This window comes from Equus caballus, chromosome 4 (genome assembly GCF_041296265.1).
Source record: "Equus caballus isolate H_3958 breed thoroughbred chromosome 4, TB-T2T, whole genome shotgun sequence".
NCBI lineage: Eukaryota > Metazoa > Chordata > Mammalia > Perissodactyla > Equidae > Equus > Equus caballus.
This window is the reverse complement of record NC_091687.1, coordinates 14,856,679-14,884,184: the sequence shown is the minus strand read 5'-3', so window position 1 is coordinate 14,884,184 and position 27,506 is coordinate 14,856,679. Positions and strand designations below refer to the sequence as shown.

At 49.9% G+C, this 27,506-nt stretch overlaps 2 protein-coding genes and 1 long non-coding RNA gene across 9 annotated transcripts; 2 read left to right on the top strand and 1 right to left on the bottom strand.

Moving 5' to 3' along the window:
- Positions 1-713: 713 nt before the first annotated feature.
- On the top strand, positions 714-9,303 carry POLM (DNA polymerase mu). 5 transcript variants are annotated; one of them, XM_001495659.5, is made up of 11 exons: positions 714-1,045; positions 2,546-2,729; positions 3,497-3,595; positions 3,696-3,866; positions 4,471-4,542; positions 6,466-6,586; positions 7,922-8,054; positions 8,217-8,319; positions 8,432-8,671; positions 8,748-8,831; positions 8,995-9,303. In XM_001495659.5, the coding sequence occupies exons 1-11, from the start codon at positions 870-872 to the stop codon at positions 9,079-9,081; spliced, it is 1,470 nt and encodes a 489-aa protein (XP_001495709.3). In that variant the 5' UTR covers positions 714-869; the 3' UTR covers positions 9,082-9,303. The 5 variants fall into 5 exon arrangements, with proteins under 5 accessions (XP_001495709.3, XP_070121634.1, XP_014594460.3 ...); XM_070265533.1 differs by having other exon boundaries at positions 751-1,290; XM_014738974.3 differs by having other exon boundaries at positions 765-1,045; positions 3,681-3,866.
- A 1,372-nt stretch (positions 9,304-10,675) lies between these two features.
- On the bottom strand, positions 10,676-21,341 carry LOC111773139 (uncharacterized). 2 transcript variants are annotated; one of them, XR_011438116.1, is made up of 3 exons: positions 21,204-21,341; positions 21,005-21,106; positions 10,676-11,029 (listed from the first exon to the last, which is right to left on the bottom strand). It is a non-coding gene; the product is annotated as an uncharacterized lncRNA (long non-coding RNA). The 2 variants fall into 2 exon arrangements; XR_011438117.1 differs by lacking the exon at positions 10,676-11,029 and adding an exon at positions 20,359-20,794.
- Positions 21,342-24,059: 2,718 nt separating this feature from the next.
- Positions 24,060-27,145, top strand: PGAM2 (phosphoglycerate mutase 2). 2 transcript variants are annotated; one of them, XM_001495636.5, is made up of 3 exons: positions 24,060-24,977; positions 25,090-25,270; positions 26,943-27,145. In XM_001495636.5, exons 1-3 carry the CDS (start codon positions 24,564-24,566, stop codon positions 27,107-27,109), a joined length of 762 nt encoding a protein of 253 aa, XP_001495686.1. In that variant the 5' UTR covers positions 24,060-24,563; the 3' UTR covers positions 27,110-27,145. The 2 variants fall into 2 exon arrangements, 1 of the variants encoding a protein (XP_001495686.1); XR_011438115.1 differs by having other exon boundaries at positions 24,317-24,977; positions 25,090-26,313.
- Positions 27,146-27,506: the final 361 nt, after the last annotated feature.

Genomic DNA, 27,506 nt, shown 5'->3' with positions numbered 1-27,506 from the left:
AATTTCAAAAAAGGGTCACGCTTTTCCCTCGGTTTGCGTCTTAATTTTAATACACTTTAAATTTGTATGTAGTCAAGTTATTCTTTTCCTTCAGCATCTCCAGGTTTATCGTGATAACTCAGACTAGAAAACATTCACCAACTCTCCAGTACGTTTTTTTGTTTCCTTTTAGATTTGAATGTTTGGTTCATCTGGATTTTATTTTGGTGTTAAGAAGTGAGGGGGGAGCCAACTTCTATTTTTCCAAATGGCCAGCCAATTGTCCTAACGCCATTCGACTGAAAAAACCTTTCCAGGAGTTGGAAGCGGCTGCTCCACTCGCACGTTCCGAGCTCGCGCCCCCGCGCCGCCAGCTTCCCGCGGCCCACGCGCCCAGCCCGCGACCCTGGTGCGGTCGGCCCGGCCGCAGGGGGCGGCGAGGAGGGGCTCGGGCCGTTCCCCTAACCTCCCGCCCCGCCGAGGACAGACCCCTTGTTCCCTCGCTGCCGAGAACGGATCCCTCCATTCGCTCCCCGCCGAGGACGGATTCCAACCTCCCGCCCCCATCTCGGGTCTCTCCCTTCCGGGGTCCCAGGAGCCCGACGGGACTGTCCGCGAGAATAATTTAAATAACAGGCGTGTCCTCTGTTTCTATTTGCATAGAGGCGGGGCCTCCGGCGCCCAACGGCCAGGACACCCAATGCGGTGGGAGCCGGCGCCTCCACCGCGCTCCGAGCGGCCGGGGGGCGGGGCCTGCCTCGTTGTGGCGCCGGGCCACGCCCCCTTCCAGTCGGCTTCCGTCCGTCTTCCTTCCGACTTCAGCCCACGTTCCTTCCGCCCGGCTCGCCTTCCTTTGCCTTCCTTGGGCGACGTTTGCCGTCGGGGCCCAGATGCTCCCGAAACGGCGGCGAACACGGGTCGGGTCCCCCGGCGCCGCCGCCCCGTCCGCCGCGCGCTTCCCCGGCGTCGCCATCTACCTGGCCGAGCCGCGCATGGGCCGCAGCCGCCGGGCTTTCCTCACACGCCTGGCGCTCTCCAAGGGCTTCCGCGTCCTGGACGCCTACAGGTGCGCCGTCGTGGCGAAGCTCGGGGCCCGGCGGGACCTTCTCCCCGGGGGGCGAGGGTTGGGTGCGGCACCCACGGTCCCGCCTCCCCGGGGAGCGGGACACCGTGTCGGTGTCGCCATGCCCTCGTGCCCGGTGGGCCGGAGGACCCCGCTGCGTGATGTGGTGGCCTAAGACAGAATGCCCGTGCTGGGAACCTGGCGCTGACCAGCCGCGTTCACATGCGGTGTCTTTACAGCTGCGGATGGTGAGATCCGAAACGGCTCGCACACAGCTGACCCCGGGGCGCGCTGGCGCCTGAGGCTTTCGGGTTCCAAGTTAGCTCTGGCATTTCATGGTCAAGTGGCCTTTCTCTCCATTTCCTCTTCTGTGAAGGGTGCTAACAATTAGTATTCTGTAGGATAAGGAGAGAACGTATGCCAGAGGCTGTGTAAGGAGCCGGGCGGTTGGTAAACGGCGTCATTGGCTGACAGCCCTCTGTCCTAGATGAATCCATCTTGCCCTGTTGGCCAAACACTTCTCCTCTCACCTCAGGGCTGAGAAAGTGACTTGAGTTCGGCTCCAAGAGCGGCAAAAAATAGCGGCAGCCCTGTGGCCGAGTGGTTGAGTTCCCACTCTGGGCTTCCGTGGCCCAGAATTTTGGCCGCTTCAGATCGTGGGCGCCGACCTAGCACCGCTCCTCAGGCCATGTTGAGGCGCGTCCCACGCAGCACAACCAGAAGGACCCCGCAGTTAGAATATACGACTATGTACTGGGGGGGCTTTGGGGAGAAGAAGAAAAAAAGGAGATTGGCAACAGATGTTAGCTCAGGTGCCAATCTTAAAAAGAAAAAACCGGCCATAGAGGTGATGCTGAGAGTAATGGAGCAGGTTTCCCATAGTTTTGAAGTTGAAGCGGCAAATGAGTCGGGGGCCAGTCCGGTCCTCCTGCAGTTGTTTTTTTTTTTTTTTAACTTAACAATCCCAGGGGTGTGCCAGACCCACTCAGGCGAGGATGGTGATAGCAGCTTTGTGTGTGCTGGGCTCTATCTAAGCTTTTTTGCTTATTAGCTCGTTTAATCTTTACACACCCCACAAGGTAGATAAGTTATTTTCTCTGCTTTACAGAGGAGGAAATCAAAGTACAGAGAAGTGAGTGCCATGCCCAAGGGCACACAGCAAGTATGTGGCAGAGCTGAGTTTCAAACCCAAGCAGTCTGGCCCCAGCACTTAGATGAAGACCCCCTGGAGAGGGAGACAGACAAGTTAACACAAAATCCGGCTGGGCTTGTGGTAGCTGGAGCAGAGAACCCCAGCTCTGCAGGTGCTGGAGGGTAGAGGTGGTCGTCTGCCAGGAGAAGGGGCTTGGAAGTCTTTCTGAGGAAGTGACATTTGAAGAATGAATCGGTGCTCACCAGGCAGAGGGGACAGTAAGAGCAAAGGCTTAGAAGTATGGAGCAAGGCAGGAAGGATGTGGGCCTGGGAAAGGGCTCTGGACTTGACCCTCCCCACTCTCTGGCCAGCCCCGAGGTGACACACGTGGTGATGGAGCAGACTTCTGCCGAGGAGGCCATCTGCTGGCAGGAGCGCAGGGTGGCGGCCTTTCCCCCAGGCTGCACTCACCCAGCGCTGCTGGATATAAGCTGGTTCACAGAGAGCATGGCAGCTGGGCAGCCCGTGCCTGTGGAGTGCCGGCACCGCCTGGAGGTGAGCCAGCTGGAGGATTAGGGTAGGGGCCACAGAGAAGGCCCCAGTGCAGGCCATAGCTCAGTGGGATGGGTGATGTGGCAACAGTGCCTCAGGGTCCTTCAGATGAGGTGGGGACTGAGGGCTCTGCCCAGACCACCAGGGGCCAGGCCATCCCAGCTTCTGCTCTCACCAGTCCCGCAGACTCCCTTGCAGCTCATTTATTTCTAGCTTCTTGAAGCCTTTCTTTCTCACCAAGTAGGTGAGACTGAGACCCCAAGTGAGATGACTCAAGGGCCGGCAGGAGGCTGAACTCAGAGTCCTGTGAGGTTCATGCCTCCACCCCAGCTCCGTGCTTCCTGGTGAGCAGAGCTGGGGGATGCAGGCGTGGGCTCAGAGCCGGGCTGCCCACGTTCAAATCCTGGCTCTGCCTGTGAGCCCTGAGGCCTCAGTGTCCCTGTCTGTTGAGGTGGGGGTGAAAACCACCCCTAGCTCCCTTGGGTGAGAGGATTTCTGGAGGTAGAGCACATGCAGCATGCATGACGGCAGGAAGAGTGCGCCATGAGGCTTGGCTGGTGGCGTTACTACTATACCCTGGCCTGAAGAGCCTGTCCTTGGCCTGCTCTGCAGGGCAGCACCACCTCTGCCTGTGAGAGTTTTGCCCTCTCAGCGGGCTCCTTCTGTCCCTAGAGCCCTAGGTGACCGCCCAGAAGAGGCAAGGCTTCAGGGGCTGCCTGGCCCTGCCAGCCCTGCAGCCTCCAAGTGGCCTGTACATTGCTCATCCCCAGGTGGCCATGCCCAGGAAGGGGCTGCCAAGCCCAGTGTGGATGCCGTCCTACGCCTGCCAGCGTCGCACACCCCTCACACACTACAACACCAGCCTCTCGGTGAGCCCTGTCCCAGCCCTGGGGACAGGTGGGTGGCAGCTGGAGGGTTGGGTGAGGCACCCCACCCACCCTGCCCCTCACCAAGGGTCCCTCCCTGCAGGAGGCTCTGGAGACGCTGGCAGAGGCAGCGGGCTTTGAAGGCAGTGAAGGCCGCTTCCTCTCCTTCTGCAGAGCAGCCTCCGTGCTCAAGGCCCTTCCCAGCCCAGTCACAGCCCTGAGCCAGCTGCAGGGGCTGCCCCACTTTGGAGAACACTCCTGCAGGGTCGTCCAGGTATGTGCCGACCACCCGTAGCAGGGTGGAGGTGTGAACACGAGTGGGTGGGTGAGCAGGCCGTGGAGCGCAGTAAGAGCAGGTGGCTCGGTTCAGAGCCCAGCTGCGGAGGCAGGCCCCAGGCTTGTGGCAAGACACCTCTCAGGGTGGCTGAGAAGACTCAACGAAGGGAGCTGCTGGGGGTGGCTGGCATGGTTGGCATCGGCCAGACTGCCTCGGATGGTGGAAGAGAAGTACCTCTTTTTAAAATACAAAGTATTTGAGGGCCCAAAATGTGAAGTTGTCCTTTTGTACACTTACCACTGGGAGAATACATTGTGACAGAATGATACTTTTGAATCCAGTTACGCTTTTCAGTGAAGTCGGGTTGAATTCATCAGAATGTTTGAAAAGCAGTTGTTTACATATCCGAGAAATGACCCATGGCCCCAGGTCTGAGGGGCTTTGAAACCAGAAGCTTTGGTTGCCTCCCTGGGCACAGGCTCCATTTCCAAGTCCCACTGGATCCTGATACCACAAAGTCCCCTGCTGAGTGCTGGGGTTCTGCCTGTCCTTGGCCCCCGGCTCTGCTTTCTCTCCGCTCAGGCTTTGTCTCTTCCCACAGGAGCTGCTGGAACATGGAGTGTGTGAGGAGGTGGAGAGGGTCCGGCTCTCAGAGAGGTACCAGACCATGAAGGTATGTGCAGAGCAGTTCCCAGGAGGGGCACACAGCCCACAGTCTGTCAGAATGACAGCACAGTTCACGCCATGTACGGGAGGCAAGCAGGGGCTGCTGGCCCCGCCCAGGGGTTAGAGAAGGTCTCGCTGAGGAAGTGGCAGCTAAGCTGATACCTGATATGCACAAGGCAGCCAAATGGAGAGGGCAAGGAGAAGCCTGTTTTGAGCACAGGGGATTTTCTAGATCACTCAGCACCATCTGTTCTTATTGAAGCATTGACAGAATATTCTCAAGTATATTACATGCTCTGGTTCCTTAGACCATGCTGAACAAAACGTGATCTTTTCATGGGTGTCAGGGGATGACTGAGTCTGCAAGGCTGCACTGTTTGATGATCTTACACGCTGATTTCTTGGTGTCGTCCGCCTGTGTCCACACCGCACCTTCCTGCTGTCCCTGCTCACCTCTGATCTCATGTGGAGCCGCCCCAGCTCTTGTGGGGGCCCTGACAACTGGTTTTGTGGCTGGAGGTTGTCACACAGTGACCGCTGGGGAAGTCGGGCCTCCCTGGCGGGGTGGGAGGTCATCCAGAATGTTGTGAGAATCAACAGGGGGGCTTCAAAGAGGGAGAGGAGCCACGTGTGGAGGACGGAGGGGCTCAGGCAGAGAATGGGCCAGGGGCGGGGGAGTGTGGGGGTGACACAGGAGTTAGCGAGTGGGAAAGTGTCGAGAGGGCAGAGCCGCTGCCTCCTCCCCTCCGTGCTGCCTCCTCCTGGGCACCCTGGAGCCCGAGAGGCACCCAGGCCCGCAGCGAAGTACGGTAATGATGAGAAGTCTATTGTTGTAAACAATATAATTAGGTTATTCTCAGCACTTTTCCATCAGGATTCTGTTGCTGACAGTGACAGTGATCCAGCTCATGCTCTTGCTTCAGGGATCAAGGAAGGATGGCCAGCACAGCCCAGAAAGGGCAGGGCTGCAGCCGGGCTGCAGGGGGCAGGGCTCAGGGACTCGAGTGCGCAGGTGCTTCTTCCTCCTCTCTGCATGCTGGCCACCTCCACCAGTCGAGACATGGCCCCTGCCACGCGTTACAGTCTCTACCACTGCATGGGCCTGACCTGTTTCAGTTCTAAAAATTCCTGAGGAGGGGCTCTGAGTGGCCGGCCTGGGGCAGGGTCTACCCCTGACCAACAAGCTGTAGGTGGGGAAGAGACAGGTGACTTGCTTGGGCCGGGGTCGGGGCCCACCCTGTGGTGTGGAGACCGGTGTGAGGGAAGGCAGGCACGCCAGGAGAGGTCGGCTCCAGCAGCGTCGTTTCCACTGGCCTGGACGTCTGTGCTGACCTATGGTCGGGCAGTGACACCTGCTGCGTGCGCCTGGAACAGAGCCCCAGCCAGCCCCAGGCTTGCATTCTCTCCACGTCCTGTTAAAACAACCCTCTGCTTGTTAACTGCCTGTGGCTTTGCTGTTTGTTAAGGAGAAGAAGCACAGTGATAAGTTTTAGCTGCTGACGGGTGGGAGCGACGTGGTTTCCCAGAGACTGAGAGACCGTCAGGATGGCTGTTTGAGTGGTGGTGGGATCACAGGCTAGAACTGTACACGTTCCGGGGGGGCCTTTCCTAGAGGAGGAGTCCAAGGCCCAGAGAAGGGGTACGCATGGGTTCTTTCCCTGCCGTCCCCTGTGAGGGTGGGCTGCGTAGGCCAGGCTCGGGGCTTGGATCCTGCTGGTGCACTCGCTGTGCGGCTTTGGGCAGGTTGCTTAAACTCAAAAAGTCCAAGTGAAGATGCCACTTGCTAGGCTGTGTGATGACTTAATGAAGCCACTGGTGCAACGCCGCAGTGCTGCTGGCCTAGGACACGCCCTTCACAGATCAGTGTCGCCGTCTGCATCTGGCTGTAGGAGCTTCGCTCCTCACTGCGCTGTGCTCCTCCTCTGGACAGCTCTTCACCCAGATCTTTGGGGTTGGAGTAAGGACTGCTGACCGGTGGTACCGGGAAGGGCTGCGGACCCTGGACGACCTCCGAGGGCAGCCCCAGAGACTGACCCAGCAGCAGAAAGCAGGTGAGCCCTGTGAGAGAGGGCTGGGCCCTGGGCTTTCCACGCCACGAAGCCTTTAGCGCTGACACACTGCATGTGCTGATGGCTGCCTGTATGACTGCGAACCGGGCCAGTGCGAAGGGATCCCAGTGGCAGGCAGGCATCTTGGTGGGTTCCCGGGGTGTCCACCCAGCTGAATCAGGATCCGTTGCAGACCTTTCAGTGAGTGATGATGGTCACAGTAGCTGCTGTGACATTCAGGGCCTCCTGGTTAGACTTGGACCTGGCCCAGGCGTGGGCCTCTTACTCCTGATTCCAGGCAGAGAAGGGCATGTCTGAACAGCCTGGGCCCGGGCACAGTTCGCCGTTGTGCTTGGCTCCCTGGCCCACTGACTGATGGCAGACGAGCTTTGAGGTAGGAGAGGCTCAGTGAGGGGCCTGCTAGTGGGAGGTGGCACCATGCAGTGGAAAGAAGGTGAACTTGAGAGTTTGTTAGGTCTGGGCTTGAGTCCCGTCTCTGCTACTTACTAGGTAGGTGGCTGTGACCCTGAGACTTAACTTCTCTGAGCCTCGGTTACCTTCTCTGTGAAGTGGGATTCCCTGAGCTCCTCCCTGTGAGGCCCGCGGGGAGCGGTGTTGAGGACATGCTCCGTGCTTTCCGTGTGGCCTGGGTTGGGGACCCTGCTGAAGCAGCCCTGCAGCCCAGCACCCACCGCCTCTTTAAACAACTTCCCGGGAGGTCGGGGAGAGGAGGCCACCTGGGGGTCCTGGGAGAGTTGCCTGGTCGGTCAGCGGGAAGTGAGACCTGCAGAGCCGTGTGTCCAGTGGAGCATCACATGGTAACACCTGCTAATTCCAGTCACCTCTTCCCATGACACGGTAGAGACAGGAATGGCCCGCAGCTCTTACTGAGCACTTACTCTGCTGGGTGCCATTACTCCTACACTTAAACCTCTCCTAACTGCGTGTGGAAGGTACACTGATTCCTCTGACGGGTCAGGAGATGGACTTGGGCCAAGGCCAGGTGTTTCTGAGTGGCAGAGGCATCCTCTTCACGTCTTTTTATCACCTCCTGGTCCCATTTCATGGATGGGAATACTGAGGCATTAAAAGAGACAGTCTGTGTCTTGATTGTGTCACCGTCACTACCTGGTGTGATGTACAATAGTTCTGCAAGATGTTACCACTGGGAGAATCTGGGTACAGGGCACAAGGGACCTCTGTTACTTTTTTCAACTGTATGTGAATCTACAGTTATCTCAAAATAAAAGTTCGATGTTTAAAAGGGAGGAGGGGACAGTGGAGAGATGGACCGAGAGGGCAGGGCGGGGAGGGTCAGGAGAGCTGTGCCGCCCACAGGACTCCAGCACTACCAGGACCTGAGCGCCCTGGTCCAGCGGCCCGACCTGGAGGCCCTGCAGCAGGTGGTGGAGGCAGCTGTGGGGCAGGCCCTTCCTGGGGCCACTGTCACGCTGACTGGCGGCTTCCGGAGGTAAGGGGGCCTGAAGTGACCTCCAGCTTGGCTCCAGACCCTCCCCAGTGAAGGCGCCTGAGCTGGGGATGCTGAGGTGGGCCTTCCCGCACTGACGGGCCTCGGGAGAACACGGAGGCCGTGTCCCCAGGTCGGGCCCAGGAGTCAGACTGGCCCCCTCAGGGGGAAGTTGCAGGGCCACGACGTGGACTTCCTCATCACCCACCCCGAGGAGGGCCGGGAGGCGGGGCTGCTGCCCAGAGTGATGTGCTGCCTGAAGAAGCAGGTGAGGGGCTTCCTGCTCCCCCTCCTGAGAGAGCTGCTAGGAAGCCAGCTCCTGCTCTCCCAGCCCCACGTGGCAGTGCCCGGCCACGCCTCCACGCCTGCTTTCTCCCTAGGGCCTTGTCCTGTACCACCAGCACCACCGCAGTGAAGACCCCACCCACCTGACCCAGCAGAGCCACACCATGGACGCCTTTGAGAGGAGTTTCTGCATTTTCCGCCTACCGCAACCCCCAGGGTCTGCTGTCGGGGGGCACCAGCGGCCCTGCCCCGCCTGGAAGGCCGTGCGGGTGGACCTGGTGGCTGTCCCCATCAGCCAGTTCCCCTTTGCCCTGCTTGGCTGGACTGGCTCCAGGGTAGGGAGTGGGCTGCTGGGGCTGGCCCTGGGGTCTGGGGCTGGCGGCCCTGCTGATGCAGTCGCTTCTTCCCCAGCATTTTGAGCGAGAGCTGCGCCGCTTCAGCTGGAAGGAGCGGGGGCTGCTGCTGAATAGCCATGGGCTGTTTGATCCAGAGCAGGTGTGTTCCTGGGGTGCAGCCTGGAGCCCACGGGGCCCTCAGGTCGCACCCCACCCTGGAGTTGGCTCTGCCTGTCCTTCCAGCTCCTCCCCATGCCTCTTGGGGAAGCTGCTGCCGTGGTGGGCATGGCTCCCAGGCCCTAATGCCCCTCCTTGCCTTGCAGAAGACATTTTTCCATGCGGCTTCTGAGGAAGACATCTTCAGACACCTGGGCCTTGAGTACCTTCCTCCAGAGCAGAGAAATGCCTGATCCTATCCACTAGCCCCCCCTTCCACTCTTGAGAAGCGGGGGGGCCACTCGGCAAGGCAGACCCTGTGGATGCCCTTGGCCACTGACTGTCTCCAGGCAGAAGATGCACTGCTGCCCCATGTCCTCACCCCTCCCAAGGGGGAGCCCCACCTGTGTGGACCACCACTCCCTCACCCACACCCAGTCAAAGGTGTAATAAAATGAGCACATGGGACGAACCAAGCCCTGTTCTCTGAATGTGCTGCTGGTGTGAGTGACTGGGGAGCGTGGTGCCTGGTTCTGCCCAGAGGTCAGTCCTGCCTGGGTGCGTGGCCCCCCTCCACTGTGGGGGGTTGGTGAGGTAGGGGCATCATGGCTGTGTGACCCTGGGCCAGAGGCCTCAGGCTCCTCCTCTGTACAGTGGGGACCTGAACAGGGCCTTCTTCATGAGGTTGCTGGAGAGCCTGATGCGGTGGCCGGCAAGTGCTTGGCACAGTGCCTGATTGGCAGCTTCCAGCCTGGGGCCTCCAAGCAGGGAGGGGGCGGCTGGAGCTCTTGCTGGCTAGGAGTCTACAGTGGGGTGCAGCCGCTATCTGGAGGAGGAGAGGGCCACGGGTAGGGAGTTGGGAGGAAGAGAACTTTCAACACCTGCCAGCCTCCTGCCCGGTCAGCCCCGCACCCCCCAACCAGGCTTCCCCTCTCTGTCTTTGCCCTTGTAAGGTCTGTTCTCAGAAGTCTTTTAAAAATAGGTCATGTGTGTCACTGCTTGCTCAAAGCCCTCCAGCGGTTCCCCTCCTCACCCAGTAAATTCAAAGTCCTCATAGTGGCCCCAGGGACCTACCATATCTGCTCCCCACACCAGCCTCCCCTCCTGCTTGTTCCCTCTCTCAGGAGCCACTTGTCCCTGCTGCTCTGTGAACAAACCAGGTGTCTTCCTGTCTCGCTGCTTTCCCACCCCTACTGCCCCAGACACCCACACAGCCAGTGGGTGGCTCACCCTCTCACCGAGGGCGGCTGGCTGCTTGGTGTCCTTCCTCAAATCCTCAGGCATGCTCTGACCTCAGGGCCTTTGCCATCGCCAGACCATCCACTTGAAATTGCTCTTCTGACTCAAAAGTCTCTTTGTCAAATGGGGACTTCCCTGACCACTCACCACATTAAAGAATATTTTTTAAATTTAACATGTAGTCAAGTGACTCCTGGTGTAGTTTTATGAGTTTTTACACACATGTAGACTCATTCACCTCCACCAAAATCGGGACAGCCCTTCATGCTGTCCCATATGGTCACATCTTCCCCCACCCCTGACCCACTCATCTGGTTGTTCTACGTCCCTGTGGTTTGCCTTCCCCAGAACGTCACATAAGTAGAACAATACTACATCTAACCTTTTGAGCCTGGCCCCTCTCACTCAGCATAATGCCTCTGAGATCCAGCCAGGTTGCTGCTAGTCTGCTTTCTTACTGCATATTGCATTACTGCGTATTTCTTACTGCATATAGTATTCCAGGCCATGGACAGTCCACAGTTTCTCCATCACCTGCTGAAGAACACTTGAGTTGTTTCCAGGTTTTGCTGATTATGAATAGACCAGCTATAGACAGGCATATCCAGGTTTTTGTGTGAACATAGGTTTTCATTTCTCTAAGACATAAGATTACTGGGTTACATGGTGTGTGTTTAACTTTATAAGAAAGTGTCAGTTGTTTTCCAGAGTGCACGTATCATCTTGCAGTCCTCTAGCAATGTGAGCCACACATGTACGTTCACATTTTCCAGCAGCCTGGTGCTCCGTATCCTTGCCAGCACGTGCTATTTCCAGTATTTGTGTAACTGCTCTAGTAGGTATGGAGCAGGAGCTGACTGTGGCTTTAATTTGCATTCCTCTAACATCTTACCATGTCAAGCATTTTTTCATCAGCTTATTTGCCGTCTGTATATTCTCTGGTGGAGCATCCAAGTTTTTTGCCTATTAAAAAAAATTAATTTGTTTTCTTACTATTGAATTTTGAAAGTTCTTCATGCATTTTGTACATAAGTCCTTTGCTAGTTACGTGATTTGTAAATATTTTCTCCCAGTATGTAGATTATCTTTTCATTCTCTTACTAATGTATTTTTCAGAGCAGAAGATTTTAATTTTGATAAAGTCTAGGTTACCAGTTTATCAATTTACCAGGTTTTTTTCCCTCATACTTTTGGGTCATGTCTCTAACCCCAAGTTACAAACATTTTCTCTGTTTTCCTCTGTAGTTTTACAGTTTACATTTAGATTTATGATCTAATTTTTGTTTAAAGTGTGGGTTTAGATTGAGGTTCATTTATTTGCATACGGATGCCCAATTGTTCTAGCGCCATCTGTTGGAAACACTGTCCTTTGTCTACTGAATTGCCCTTGAACCTTTGTAAAAAATCAGTTGGCTGTTTTTGTGTGGCGCTATTTCTGGATTCTATTCTGTTCCATTTATCTCCGTGTCTATCGCTTCAAAAAGACAATTTTAATTTGATTAACTTGAATTTTAGAGTAATGCTTAATATGAGGTAGTGTGAGTCCTCTAACTTGGTTCTTTTTAACATTGTTTTGGCTATTCTGTTTCCTTTGACTTTCCATATAAACTTTTGAGTCAGCTTGTTTGTATCTAAAAATAATCTTTTGGTATTTTGACTGGAATTGCACTGAATCTAGAACAATTTGGGGAAACTAACATCTTAACTATATTGAATCTTTCAATTCATGAACACAGTTTGTCTTTCCATTTATTTTGGTCTTCTTTGATTTTTTTCATCAGTGTTTTGTAGTTTTTCCACATACAGACCCAGCACGTTTTTTTAGATTTATACCTAATCATTTCATTCTCTTGGAGCTATTACACAATTTTGTTTCGGTTTCTAGTTGTTCATTGCTAGCATATAGAAATCAATTGATTTTCTTGTGTTGATCTTGTATCCTGAAACCTTACAAATCTTTTAGTTTTAAAAGATTTTTAGTGGATTTCATTCAGCTGTCTACATAAATAATCATGTCTGTGAATAGGAAAAATTTCATTTCTCTTTTTCCAATCTGGATGCCTTTTCTTTCTTTTTCTTACCTTATTGCACTGGCAAGGGCTTCCAGTACCGTGTTGCATAGGAGTGGTAAGAATGGGTATCTTTGCTTTGTTCTTAATCTTAGGTTTCAATGTTTCACCATTAAGTATGATGTTAGAGGTAGGGTTTTTGTAGACACCCTTTATCAGGTTGCGGAAGTCCATTTTTATTCCTAGGTTTCTGAGAGTTTTTACAATGATTGGGTGTTGAATTTTATCAGATGCTTTTTCTGCAAGTGATATGATCATGTTAAATTTTTCTTTAACTGTAACATTGGTTGGTTTATGGAATATTGAGCCAGCTTTCCCTTCCTGGGATAAATCCCATTTGGTCTTGGTGTATTATTATTTTTCATGTGTCACTAGGGTTGATTTGCTAGTATTTTGTGGATGATTTTTGTGTCTATGTTCATGAAGGATATTGGCCTCTAGTTTTCTGTTCCTGTACTGCCTTTATCTGGTTTGGTATCAGGTTATCACTGACTTCATAAACTTTGTTGGGAAGTGTTCCCTTCTCTTTTGTTTTCTGGAAGAGATTGTGTAGAATTATTATTTTGTCTTTCAAGTTTGATATAATGCACCAGTGAAAACTTCTGGGCCTACAGAGTTCTTTTTTGAAAGTTTTTAACCTATGAATTCAATTCCTTTAATAGATACAGGACTATTCAGATTACCTATTTCTCTTGGGTGAGTTTTGGTAGTTTGTGACATTCAAGGAATTGGTCCATTTTATCTGAGTTACTGAATTTATGTATGTAGAGTTGCTTGTAGTACTCTATGCCCTTGTTACCCTTTTAATGTCATTTGCCTGTAAGAATGTCCTTCCTTTCTTTCCTGATATTGGTAATATCAAATCAATCAATCATTCTTTCTTATCTAGCCAGAGGCTTAATAATTATATTGATCTTTTCAAACAACCAGCTTTTGTGTTCATTGATTTTTTCCCCCTTCTTTGTTAATTTCATTGATTTCTGCTCTTATCTTTATTATTACCTTGTTTCTGCTTGTGGTAGCAGCTTTGATTTTGATTTGAGACCTGTCTTCTTTTCTAATTTAAGCATATAATACTCTAAATTCCCTCTCCAAGCACTACTTTAGCTGCATCCCATAATTTTGGTATTTTGTATTTTCATTTTCACTCATAATATTTTCTAATTTCCCTTGAGACTGGCTCTTTGACCCATGGATTATTTAGAACAGTGTTGGGTTCAATGTCCAGTGTTGGAAGATTTTCCTGTTAATCTTTCCATTATTGATTATTAATTGAATTCCATTATGATCATAGAACATGCTAGGTATGATTTTAACTCATTTAAATTTGTCAAGATCTGTTTTAGATCCAGGATATTGTCTATCTTGGTGAATGTTCCATGTGTACTCTGTTGGATGGAATGTTTTATAAATGTCAATTATGTATAGTTGGTGGACATTATTGTTCAGTTCTTCTATATTCTTTCTTATTTTCTGTCTCCTTGTTCTATTGGTTACTGAGAGAGGAGTCCTGAAGTCTCAAACTGTAATTGTAGATTTGTCTGTTCCTCCATTCAGTAACATAAGATTATGCTTCATGTATTTCAAAACTCTGTTGTAGGATTGTTATGCCTTCTTAGTATCATCATTATATAACATCCTGTTATTTCTGATGATTTTTCTTGCTCTGAAGTCTACTTTGTCTGATACTAATATAGCCATTCCAGATTTATTTTGATTAGTGTTTGCATGGTGTATTCTTTTCCTTCATACCTTTTACTGTTTTTTAAACAGCTTTATTGAGATATAATTCACATACTATACAATTCACCCATTTAAAGTGCACAATTCAGTGGTTTTTAGTATATTCACAGAGTTGTGCAACCATCATCACACTTTTAGAACATTTTTTACCCTAAAAAGAAACTCTGTACACTTTAGCCATCATCTTTCAACCTCCCTATACTATGCCTTCCGCCCCCAGCCTTAGGCAACCACTAATCTACTTTCTATCCCTATAGATCTGCCTATTCTGGACATTCTGTATAAAGAATATCATACAACATGTGGTCTTTTGTGTCTTCCTTCTTTCACTTAGCATAATGTTGTCTCAGGTGCATCCATGTTGTAGCATGTGTCGGGACTTCATTCCCTTTTATGGCTGAATAATATTCCATTGTATGGATGGACCACATTTTATTTATACATTTATTAGTTGATTGACATTCAGGTTATTTTCACTTTTTAGCTATTATGAATAATGCTGCTATGAACAGTTGTGTACAAGTTTTTGTGGGGGACGTTTTCATTTCTCTTGGGCATATCCACCTAAAAGTGAAATTGCTAGGTTATATGGTAACTCTGTGTTTAACTTTTTGAGGAGCGCCCAGACTGTTTTTCCAAAGCAGCTGCATCATTTTACATTCCCTCAGCAGTATGTGAGGGTTCCATTTTTTTCACATCCTTGGTTTGTCTTTTTTATTATAACCACCCTAGCAGTGTGAAATATCTCACTGTGGTTTTCATTTGCATTTCCCTAATAACTAATGATGTTGAGCAATCAAGTGTATCTGGAAGCCTATGCCTTAGTAGGGAAGGAAGTCCTGGTAGGTACTTAAGGTTCCCCAGCCTCTGGGCTTGTACCACACCAAAAATCAGTTCAGAATGGATTAAAGGCTTGAACATAAGACCTGAAACCAGAAAACTTCTAGAACAAAACATACAGGGTAAGCTCCCTGACATTGGTCTTTGCAACAATTTTTTTGATTTCACATCAAAAGCAAAGGCAACAAAAACAAACAAGTGGGACTACATCAAACTAAAAAACTACACAGCAAAGGAAACCATAAACAGAATGAACAGGGAGCCTACTGAATGGGAGAAAACATTTGCAAATCACATATCTGATAGCCAAAATATATAAAGAATTCATACAACTCAATTGCAAAAAGAATAAACATAATCAATTAAAAATGGGCAGAGGATCTGAATAGACATTTTCCAAAGAACACATACAAATGGCCAACAGGTATATGAAAAGGTGTTCAACATCACTAATCATCATGGAAATACAAATCAAAATCACAATAACACCTCACACCTGTTAGAATGGCTATCTTCAAGAAGACAAGAGATAACGAGTGCTGTGTGAGGGTGTCGAGAAAAGGGAACCCTATACACAGTTGGTGGGAATGTAAATTGGTTCAACCACTATGGAAAACAATAGGAAAGTTCCTCAAAAATTTGAAAATAGACCTACCATGTGATCCAGCAATTCCACTTCTGGGTATATACCCAAAGGAAATGAAAATGGGATTTCAGAGAGATATATACACTCCTTTTTTATTTTTTTTAGATTAGTCCTGAGAATGTACATCCGCTGCCAATACTATTCTTTTTGCTGAGGAAGATTGGCCCTGAGCTAACATCAGTACCCATCTTCCTCTATTTTTTATATGTGGGATGCCTGCCACAGCATGGCTTGAAAAGTTGTGTGTAGGTACATGCCCAGGAATCCAAAACGGCAAACCCTGGGCTGCCAAAGCAGAGCACACGAACTTAACCACAATGCCACTGGGCTGCCCCCTATGCACTCCCATTTTTATCGCAACATTCTTCATAATAGCCAAGATATGCGAACAACCTAAGCGTCCATCAATGGATGAATGGATAAAGAAGATGTGGTACATACATATACAATGAATATTATTCAGCCATGAGAAAGGAAGACATCCTGCCATTTGTGACAACATGGATGGACCTTGAGGGAATTATACTAAGTGAAATAAGCCAGACAGAGAAACACAAATACTGCATGGTACCACTTATATGTGGAATATTTTTAAAAAGTAAAACTCATAGAAACAGAAAGAAGAAAAATGGTTGCCGGGGGCTGGGGTGTGGGGGAAATTGTATCAGGTCCCAGGAAGCAAGCACTCCACTCTCTACCTTCCATGCTTCCCTTTTTCCCCCTTCTTGTGGGAAACCCTTCCTGGCTACTCCCTGCTCAGCTCTCATATTTCAGTCCTTATGTCACTTCTCCCAAGCCCCTGCTTCTCTAATTTATCCACTCCTCTGGCACTGCCATCCTTACTAGTTCATGTTTCTTTGAGAACCCTGATTGATTCTTCTGTAATTGTTTGTCTGGGTCTTTCCTAGACTGTAGCTGTAAGCTCCATGACAGCAGGAATTCTATGTTTTATCTTTGTATCCTGGCAACTGGAATGTACCTCTGTAATACAGTTCATAAAAATTTGTTAGATGAAAAACAAAATCCAGGATACAATCCAAAATTAATGAGTGTATGAAAACCTGGGAAATTTCAACATGTAAGAAAAAAGACAACAGATGCCCACCCTGATATGACATAGATATTAGAATTATCAGATAAAGACTTTACAGCAGCTATAATAACCATGCTTCAAAAAGTATTGGTAAACATTCTTAAAATGAATGAAAAGATAGAAAGTATCAGTCAAGAAACAAGATATAAAGGGAACAAAATGGAAATTTTAGAACTGAAAAGTAAAATAACCAAAATTTAAAGTCCACTGGATAGGCTTAATAACAGAATGGAAATGACAGGAGAGTCAGTAAACTTAACAATAGTTTGGGAAAAGATAGAAACTTACATATTCAGGAAGTGCAGTGAACCACAATAAAAATAAACAACAACAACAAAAACCCAAGCCTAGATACATAAAAAAAACTTCTGAAAACTAAAGACCAAGAAAAATTCTAAAATCAGCCAAGAAAAATGATGCATTTCATGTAGGGGAACAACTGTTTGAAAGACTGTGGATTTCTCACCAGAAAGCATGGAGGCCAGAAAGAAGGAGAACAACATTTTTAAACTGTTAAAAGGAAAGAATTCTGGTCCAAGAAGTCTGTATCCAGCAAAAATACCCTTCAGGAATGAAGATGAAATAAAGACATTCTCAGATGAAGACAAACTAAGAGAATTCATAATCAGAGCATCTGTTCTAAAAGAAATGTTAAAGGAAGTTTTTCAAACAGAAGAGAAATGATACCAGAGGGAAACTCAGAGCATCAGGAATGCAGGAAGAACAACATAAATGGTAAAAATCTGCATAAATATGAGTCTATTCTTTGCCTCTTCAGCTCTTTAAATATATATATACATAATGGCTGAATTTATAACACTGTCTGATGGGGCTTTCAATGTATTCAAGTATTCAAGTCTATTCAAATTGTACTGGAGGTTCTAGCCAGGGTAATTAGGCAAGAAAAAGAAATATGGGGCTGGCCCGGTGGCGCAGCAGTTAAGTGTGCATGTTCCACTTCGGGGGCCCAGGGTTCACTGGTTTGGATCCCAGGTATGGACATAGCACCACTTGGCAAGCCATGCTGTGGTAGGTGTCCCACATATAAAGTAGAGGAAGATGGGCACGGATGTTAGCTCAGGGCCTGTCTTCCTCAGCAAAAAGAGGACAATTGTCAGCAGAAGTTAGCTCAGAGCTAATCTTCCTCAAAAAAAAAAAAAAAAAAAAGAAAAGAAAAGAAAAGAAAAGGCATCCAGATTGGAAAGGAAGAAGTAACACACTCTCTTTCTCTTCACGAGATGGCATGGCCTTGTATATAGAAAATCCTAAGGAATCCACCAAAAGACTATTAGAACTAATAAACGAGTTCAGGAAGGTTGCAGTATACAAAAATCAATTGTCTATACACTAGCAATGAACAATCAGAAATGAAATTAACAAAATAATTCCACTTACAATAACATCAAAAGAGTAAAATACTTCGGAATATATTTAACAAAAGTACAAAACTTATGTTCTGAAAACTGTAAAACATCACAGAAAGAAACCAAAAGAAATCTAAATAATGAAAAGGCACCCCATGTTTATGGATTGGAAGACAGTATTGTTAATATGGCAATAATCCTCAAATTGATCTACAGATTCAACGCAATTTCTATCAAAGTCCCAACCAGTTTCTTTGTAGAAATTGCCAAGCTGATCCTAAAATTCATAGGGAAAATCAAGGGACCCAGAATAGCTAAGAAAATATTTGAAAAAGATTAAACAAAGCTAGAGGACTCACTTCCCAATTTCAAAACTTTGTACAAAGTTTTGTACAAATGGATAACCAAGATGACTGTGGATAAGATACTGGAAAAAGGACAGAGATATGGGTCAAGAGAATAGAACTGACAGTCCAGGAATAAACCCTCACACTTACGTTCAATTGATTTTCAACAAGGGTGCCAAAAGAATTCAATGGGGGGAAATATAATCTCTTCAACAAATGATGCTGGGATAACTGGATATTCACATGTGAAACAACAAAGTTGCCCCTTACCTCACTCTATATTAAAAAATTAACTCAAAGTGATTAACAACCTAAATGTAACAGCTAAAACTATAAAACTCTTAGAAGAAAACTTAGGAGTAAACCTTCATCATCATGGCAATGGTTTCTTAAATATGACATCAAAAGCACAAGCAACCAAAGAAAAAAATAATAAATTGGACTTTATCAAAATTAAAACTTTTGAGCTTCAAAGGACACCATTAAGAAAGTGAAAATACAATCCAAAGAATGAGAGAAAATATTTGCAGATCATCTATTCTGGGAAAAGTCTAGTATCCAGAATACGATTTTTTAAAAAAACCTCTCATGACTCAACAACAAAAAGACAACTCATTTAAAAAATGGGCAAAGGGCCTGAATAGAAGTTCCTCCAAAGAATGTATACAAATGGCCAATAAACACATGAAAGATGCTCAACATCATTAGTTATTAGGAAAATGCAAATGGAAACCACAATGAGATATTTCACACCACTAGGGTGACGAAATAGAAAATCTGAACAGACCAATTAGTAGTAAGGAGATTGAATCAGTAATCAAAAACCTCCTAACAAACAGAAGTCCAGGACCAGATGGCTTCACTCGTGAATTCCACCAAACATTTAAAGAAGAATTAATACCAATCCTCCTCCAACTCTTCCAAAAAACAGAAGAGGAGGGATTATGTGCAGCCTTATTTTATGAGACCAGCATTACCCTGATACCAAAACCAGACAAGGCTGCCACAGGAAAAGAAAAGTACAGGCCAATATCCCTGATGAATATAGATGCAAAAATCCTCAGCAAAATATCAGCAAACCAAATTTAACAGCTCATTAAAAAGATCATACACCATGATCAAATGGGATTTATTCCAGAGATGCAAGGATGGTTCAACAGCCACAAATCAGTGTGACACACCACATTAACCAAATGAAGGATAAAAATCATGTAATCATCTCAATAGATGCTGAAAAAACACTTGACAAAATTTAACATCCATTTATGGTAAAAACTCTCAACAAAGTGGGTATAGAAGGAACGTGTCTCAACATAGTAAAGGCCATATATGATAAGCCCACAGCTAACATCAAACTCAACAGTGAAAAGCTGAAAGCTTTTCCTCTAAGATCAAGAACAAGAAAAGGATGCCCACTCTTGCCACTTTTATTCAACATAGTACCAGAAGTCCTAGCCACAGCAATTAGACAAGAAAAATAAATAAAAGTCATTTAATCAGAAGTAAAATTTTCTCTCTGTAGATGATATGATGTTATATATAGAAAATTCTAAAGACTCCACCAAAAATATGTTAAGAACAAATTAAAAAATTCAGTAAAGTTGCAGGATACAAAATCAGTATACAAAAATCAGCTGTGTTTTTATACACTAACAACGAACCATCAGAAAGAGAAATTAAGAAAACAATTCCATTTACGATTGCATCAAAAAGAATAAAATACCTAGAAATAAATTTAACCAACAAGGTGAAAGACTTCTACACCGAAAACTAAGACATTGATAAAAGAAATTGAAGAAGATACAAATAAACGAAAAGACATTCCATGTTCATGATTGGAAGAATTAATACTGTTAAAATGTCCATACTACCCAAAGCAATCTACAGATTCAATGCAGTCCCTATCAAGATTCCAATGGAATTTTTATCAAAATAGAAAAAACAATCCTAAAATTTGTATGGAAACACAAAAGACCATGAACGGCCAAAGCAATTTTGAGAAAGAGGAACAAAGCTAGAGGCATCACACTTTCTGATTTCAAACTATATTACAAAGCTATAGTAAGCAAAATAGTATGGTACTGGCATAAAAACAGACAAATAGATCAGTGGAACAGAATAGAGAGCTCAGAAATAAACCCACACATATGTGATCAAATACCTTACAACAGAGGAGCCAAGAATATTCAATGGGGAAAGAACAGTCCTTTTAATAAATTTTATTGGGAAAACTGGACAGCCACACGCAAAAGTGTCCTAGATATTTTGAATTATGTTGAGAGTCTGGATCCTATTTAACTCCTAAGGAGAATGTTGATTGTGCTGTTTTGCCAGGCAATCAGGTCACCTGTCTTCTGTGGGCTGTGATTCCAGCTCAATGTATAACGTGTTTGACTACCAGTCAGATCTGTCCTGGGTCTGTCTGCACCACCCAGTGGTCAGCCTGAGGCCTGTGGTGTGCATCTAGGGTCAGATCCCACTTGGGCAGCTTGGCAGGGAACCCAGGAATTCATCTGTAACTTTACTGGATCCCTGGGGCCTGCTTTCCAAGACCTCTGGCCACAAACCCAGGGCCTTCGTTTCCGCATCCTGCTGCACAGCTCCTGCAGCTGCATCCAGGCCTCAGCTTCAGGAGGGCAGAGAGAAAGCAGCGGGTAGTTGCCAAACACTCTTGTGGCCTCAGCTCCCCTGGTTAGAGGGTAGCTCCCCTCTCAGGGTTTCAGCTGCCTGCCCAGCTGACGCTGCCATCACCATGCCATCTCCACAATATTGCCCAGGAGCTGGGGTGGGGACGATGGGAACAAATCAGGGGATTCCCCCGCCCCCTGCGCCCCACCTGTAAGGGCTTCATTTCTGCTCCTTGGACCAGAAGGATCCTCTGGAGCCCTGTGTCCACTCTGGTTGCACTTCCAGGTTTCAAGCTGCCTTCATGTCCAGGCTGGGCAATTGTGGAAGAAAAAAAAATGGTCAATTTGCCACTGTTCCATGGAACTCTGAATCTGGTCTCCTTGCCTCACTCACCTGCTGCTACTTACTTTTCACAGTTCTCTGAGAGTCTGTCCAGGGTTTACAGTTGTGATCAAGCAGAGAGACCAGTGGAGGGTGCTCACTCCACGTTCCCAGGACCATCCTGTTGAAACAGCAGCCCTCCTGCCCCGCTGCTTCCTTCTCTGGGGCCCTCACTGCCGCCCACCACGCAATCCTTGCATGTTGTCTGTCTCCCTTACGGGGTATGGAGACCCCATGGCAGGGCCTTTCCTGAGCTGCCCGGGCACACCGACATCCCTGATGACTCCTTGTTGGATGCATAAAAGTCAGGCTGGAGCTAAAGTTCAGAAACTGGGTGTCACCTCCCCAGTCCTGACCCTCGTTTGAGGTCCCCAGCATTCTTGACATCCCTCAGACAGGCAGCAAGGCATCCCCTGGCCCTCTTTGCTGTGTTCCTCCTCCAGTTGGCAGCGAGGCTCCCCAGTCCAGTGGCTCCTTGCCACCCCATCTGCACCCAGCCCAGGCCAAGCAGCCTCGTTGTTCTCACCTAACCCAAAGCCACCGCCTCCAGCCTAACCAGGCTTCCACTCCTGCCTCCACACAAGTCATTTTCCCCACAGCCGCAAGTGACTTTAAAAATATAACTGTGCTTTAAACGTTCCAGTGATTCCTGCCACATCAGGACGCAGGCCCAGCCCCTCCGTGCCTCTCTGCCACATGCCTGTTTGCTGTTCTGTTTGCTGGTTCCTCTGCCTGGAATGCTCTCCCCCTAGGACTCATCATAGTTGAGTCCTTTGCATTCTGATGTTTCTACTCAAATGTCACCTCTGAGGGGCTGTTTGTAGCCCCCTGCCCCCTACCGACAGTTGCAGCCCTCTCCCCTCCCATGTCTCCCTATCCCTTATTTGACTCTTTCCTAGTTACCAGGACGAGCTAGAATAGCCTGTTGAGTTGCTTGACTATCCTCCCCTACTGGAATGTGACTTTCCCGCCTGACTCCCTCCTGGACCCCCAGGGCCTGGCCAGTGGTCAAGAGGACAAAAAGTAGACCATAAATCAGGAGATGTGGCTTGGACGAGGACAGAGCTGGAGGAGCAAGACTGCAGGGTGGCCTCCAGTGCCAGCCTCCATCTCAGGCGCCTCTCCCCTGGGTGGGCAGAGGGCTGGAGGGAGGCATGTTGGGGGTTCTCACACACTCAAGCCCAAGTATAGAGGTGGCTGACCCCTCGGCTGGCTTTCCACCCACACTTTTCCATTTTCAGAAGCCTGGCCGGGTGAGGGTGTGGTCACGTGGGCAGTGGTGTGGGAGGAGGTGGGGGGCCCTGGACTGGCACCTTCATGAGGGTGAAGCTGTGACTTGACATCTTGACCTCACAGCTCTGCTTGTTTCCTCACAAGTCCTGCCCCAGTGGCCCTTGTCCCCTGTGGGGGCCTGGAATTGGCCACCCCAAGATATGTCTCTTTGGCATGTGGATTATTTCGGGCTGGTTACTTTTAATAAACTGCAGACGGGAAGGAGGCTCTGAGGAGTGGAACTTGCTTGCCCTTTGTTAGGAGATATTTACATTGTAAAGGAAATCTCCATCTGTAAAGTTGTCTCCCTCTCTGTACAGGGAAGAAGGGGGGATGACCTTATCTCTAGAAACTCTTAATCAATGCCAAAGGCAAGGACTTAAATCTGCATTTGTTTACTGTACTTGTGTGGTAATCTCCCATGATCGACTCACCCTCCACCCCCAACAGCCTCCTTTGTTGTTAACTGAAGATGGTATTTAAGGTAGTGGCTTCAGCCATTTTGGTGAGTTGCTCAGCTTGCCTGAGCCTCTCCCATGTATACATGTTATAAAGCTTTGTTTAATTTTCTCCTGTTATTCTGTCTCATGTAAATTTAATTCGTCTCTGGCCAGAAGAACCCAGAGAGGGTAGAGGAAATGTCTTCCTCCCCTACACCCCCAAAACCTGACTGCAGAAGTCCTGGGACTGGACCCAACTCCACATTGTCCCCAGCTCCAACCTCAGTCTACCTCTGGGTGCTCCTGCCATCTGGGCATGAACCTAACAACTAGTACCTCTGATTCCGGGAACCCCTCAGGCACATGAATCCTAGATTTCTTTTTTTTTTTAAAGGTGTTTTCAGCTGGGAGGGGTGAGCCTGGCTTGGGGTGAAGGCACGTAGGGTGGGAGAATGTGGCAGATGTGGACAAAAACTTGACGAAGGGACACGAGAAGAGAGAAAGGGACTCCTGCTCCCCACTGGCCCAGGCAACCAGACCTCCAGCTCCACTGCTTGTCCTGGAAACCCAGCTCTGTCTGGCTGGGCCTTGGCCCCTGCCCACACTGCTGCCCAGTGCCCTCTCCTGCAAGGCCAGACCTCTCTCCCCAGGGCTACAGCCCCTACCTTCTCCCCTGGCTCTGCCCACAGTGACCTTTTCCCCTCCTCTGCCCCTTTTGGGGACTAGTGGAGATGATATCGCAGCCCCTCCCAGCCTGGCCATCAGCTCCAGGCTCCTGCAGGGCTCATCCTGAGGGTAGGGCCGGCCAGGGCAGAGGGACATGGGGAGGGGGGTTAGGACTCCTGAGGGACCCCTGCCAATATGTAGCCCCCCAACTCCGAGGTGGGCAGAGCAGAGCCACTGGGAGAAGCTCCTGGCAGTTCACACATAAGCACACACGTGCACACACATGCAAGAGACATACCCTTGTACATGTGCACATAAGCACATGCATGCACATATGCAACACAGACACAGGCAGCTCACATATGCACACTACATGCACACACATGTGACAGGCACACGCACATGTGTGCACACATGTTCGTGTGTGCATATGCACACATGTGCATGGGCAAACACACACATGTGTGCACACACACATCCCTTGGCTCCCCTTGACACGAGGCCAGTTTCCTTACTGGAATGCAAGCTTCTGCCCAGTTGTGTTAAGAGTGACTAGGAGAAATCAGTTTGGACTTTTTTGTGCCTCTGCCTGAGTGTGTGTCAGGCCCCCTGGGAGCAGGGAGGGGTTCATGGGGCTGAGAGCCCTGACCTCAGGGAGAGTCTTTCCCTGGAGAGACCCTCTGTTCCTGCTAGCCCCCACCTCTCAGGCTTGTCAGAGGCCCTGACTTCTGCCCTTCACCCTCAGCCCTGCTCAGCAGCCCAACCCAGCCCTACTTAGCCTGAGCTCTAGCGTGTGGGGACTGGTGGCTGGCAGGGCTATTTTAAGTCCAGTTCAGCGCCCTCCCCACCAAAGCTTTGCTACTGGCCACCTGCCGCCGCCTGTCGGGCCTGGAATGCTGAGTGGCAGTTGGCCAGGGTGGGGGCTGGGGACAGACTACTATAAAGCTGGGGTGCCTGGGAGGCAGCTGTCCCTGTTCAGAGACCGTCACGGTCCCCACCGCCACAGCCATGGCCACCCACCGCCTCGTGATGGTTCGGCACGGCGAGAGCACCTGGAACCAGGAGAACCGCTTCTGTGGCTGGTTTGATGCAGAGCTGAGCGAGAAGGGGGCCGAGGAGGCCAAGAGGGGAGCCCATGCCATCAAGGACGCCAAGATGGAGTTCGACATCTGCTACACGTCGGTGCTGAAGCGGGCCATCCGCACCCTCTGGACCATCCTGGATGGCACGGACCAGATGTGGCTGCCTGTGGTGCGCACCTGGCGTCTCAATGAGCGGCACTATGGGGGCCTCACAGGCCTCAACAAGGCGGAGACAGCCGCCAAACACGGGGAGGAGCAGGTGAAGATCTGGAGGCGCTCCTTTGACATCCCTCCACCCCCCATGGATGAGAAGCACCCCTACTACAGCTCCATCAGCAAGGTGGGCTGCTCAGGGCACAGGAGGGAAGGCCTGGGGGTGGGAGCCTCAAGGATGGGAGCCCAAGTTGGGGGGCTGCTGTCTGGGGAGGGAACAGCAATGTGAATGCCCCCAGGAGCGTCGGTATGCAGGCCTGAAGCCTGGGGAACTGCCCACTTGCGAGAGCCTCAAGGACACCATTGCCCGGGCCCTGCCCTTCTGGAATGAGGAGATCGCCCCCCAAATCAAGGCTGGCAAGAGAGTGCTCATCGCGGCCCACGGGAACAGCCTTCGGGGCATCGTCAAGCATCTGGAAGGTGAGAGCCACGCTCCCATGGGGTGTGGGTGGAGGTGGGGGGAGGAGGTGACACTCTGACCCCTGAACCAGTCAGCCCCCAGCTTCTCATTTCAGCAAAGTTCCTGCTGCCTGGTTGAGGCAGCTTTGCAGATGTCAGTGCCCAGGGGTGCAGCTTTCAAAGAGAATTGAACTGGGAGGGCTGAGAAACCATTTAAAAAACTGCTTTGCACGTTTTTGTTTCATTTCCACATATGTACTAGGATACTGTGTAAAATGAGTCTCCTTCTGAAGACTGTGAGTAAAAACATTGCCACAGGGGCTGAGGGGCCCAGGGCTGGCCCAGTTTCCGACACAAACCCTGGGGGAGGTGGGAAGGCTCAGGAGTGGTATATTACCCAAGGACCCAGCTGGGAAAAGGCAGGGCTGTCTGGCTCCAAATCCATTTGATGAGTGACCCTAGACAAGTCACTTGACTCGCTGGGCCTCAACCACCCCCTCTGGGGTTGGTTGTGGGGGCCTCATGGGGCTCCTCCCAGTACTGCCTGCTGCTGGATATGGGGCAGGACAGGGGGCAGGGCCCCACCACCTCTAGTTCCCAGGACCCCAGCTCACACCCACTCACTCAAGGATGGTAGTGGGGTTCCCACTAAAGAGCAGAGGGCAGACTCTCCTCACATGACGGGCAGCTCTGCTGGCTTCCTTCGACTACCACCTGAGACAGTTCCAGGGGCCCACAGGATTTTCAGACATCAGCACAGTCTAAGTTTGCATCTGAATGGCCTTCACACCTGTTGAGACGGTGGGAAGGGGAACACAGGTAGGGTGATGGGCCCTAACCTTTCTGCTCCTGGGAGTTGATGGGGAGCTGGCCAGAGCACAGACAAGCAGGCCTGAGCCCTGGCCAGCCTGTCTGCCCTCCCCAGGATGCTGTGGCCACAGAAACGCCTCGCAGCAGGTGCTGAGCCCAGGAGATGGAACGACCATCTTCTGCCCCTCCCTTCTGGGGGCTTCCTGCAGCCCACATGCCTCTCAGCCCTGTCTGGGAGAAAAGGATGCACCAAGGTGAATGTGACTAGGGTCTCCCACTGCCCAGAGAACACACTCTTAAGCCTTCCTTACGCCGAGAGAGTGGGGTGACAGGAATACTAAAGGTCAGCTGCTATTCCAGGCCAGGGGCTGCAGAGGCCGGCAGGGTCGGGTTTCCCCAGGAAACCTTACCCTTTCCACCTGGCAGCCTCCTGTCCACCTTGGCCAGGGGAGGCCCTTCTCCCTGTTCCTCCTCCCTGTTCCTCCTCTACCTCCTTTCTCAGGAGCACTCCTGCTCCTCTGCTCAGGATGTCTAGAATTTAGAACTCTCTAGAAACCAAACGTCTACCGTCTTTCTTGAACCCAAACATCCACTGGTCTGGCCAGAGTTCCCATCAGGCTGAGGAGACTGATGGTGCCACCCCAGGTCACGGCGGCTCAATCTTCGGTTTACCACGGCTATTTCTGTATGTCGCTCTGTCTCACTCAGTTCTGCCTTGACCTTCTCTAGGCACATTTCTGTGGCCTTGCTGTCAGGGCGGGATGGTTTCTGCCAGCCAACCAGGTCTGTGGCTCATAAAGGTCACGGAGGCGGCTGAATGCAAGAGCAGGCAGCTGCCTAGTGGACAGGCTGGGAGTGGTTAAGGACTGTTCCTCCGTTCCAGGGATGTCCGACCAGGCCATCATGGACCTGAACCTGCCCACGGGGATCCCCATCGTGTATGAGCTGGACGCAGCACTGAAGCCCACCAAGCCCATGCGGTTCCTGGGTGACGAGGAGACTGTACGGAAGGCCATGGAGGCCGTGGCTGCCCAGGGCAAGGCCAAGTGAAGGGTGGGCTCTGGCAATAAAGGCTGCTCCTCCCACTGCCTTGAGTCCAGCGTGGCCCCAGCATGCCTGGCACATGCCCACCCCCTAGCACTCACTCAGGGCTGGCTCCACAGGCCTGGAACCTGGGCTTCCACAAATGCTGCCCCAGGGGGCCTGGCCCCTGCTGCCGGCCCAGCGCACCCTATTAGGTGTGGGGACCCCAGGAACCAGGGGAAGGAGCCTCGTCCCCATCCGTGGCTATCAGGTAGCTCCTAACAAGCCCCTATGGTGACACTCAAAGCTGAGGAGCCACTTGGTAACCTTGCTCTAGAATCAGGGTGCCTAGGGTTACCTAGGGGGTGTTCAAGTGACCAAGCCCTCCCCGTGGTGAATGAGGACTGCAGCTAGGACACCGCTT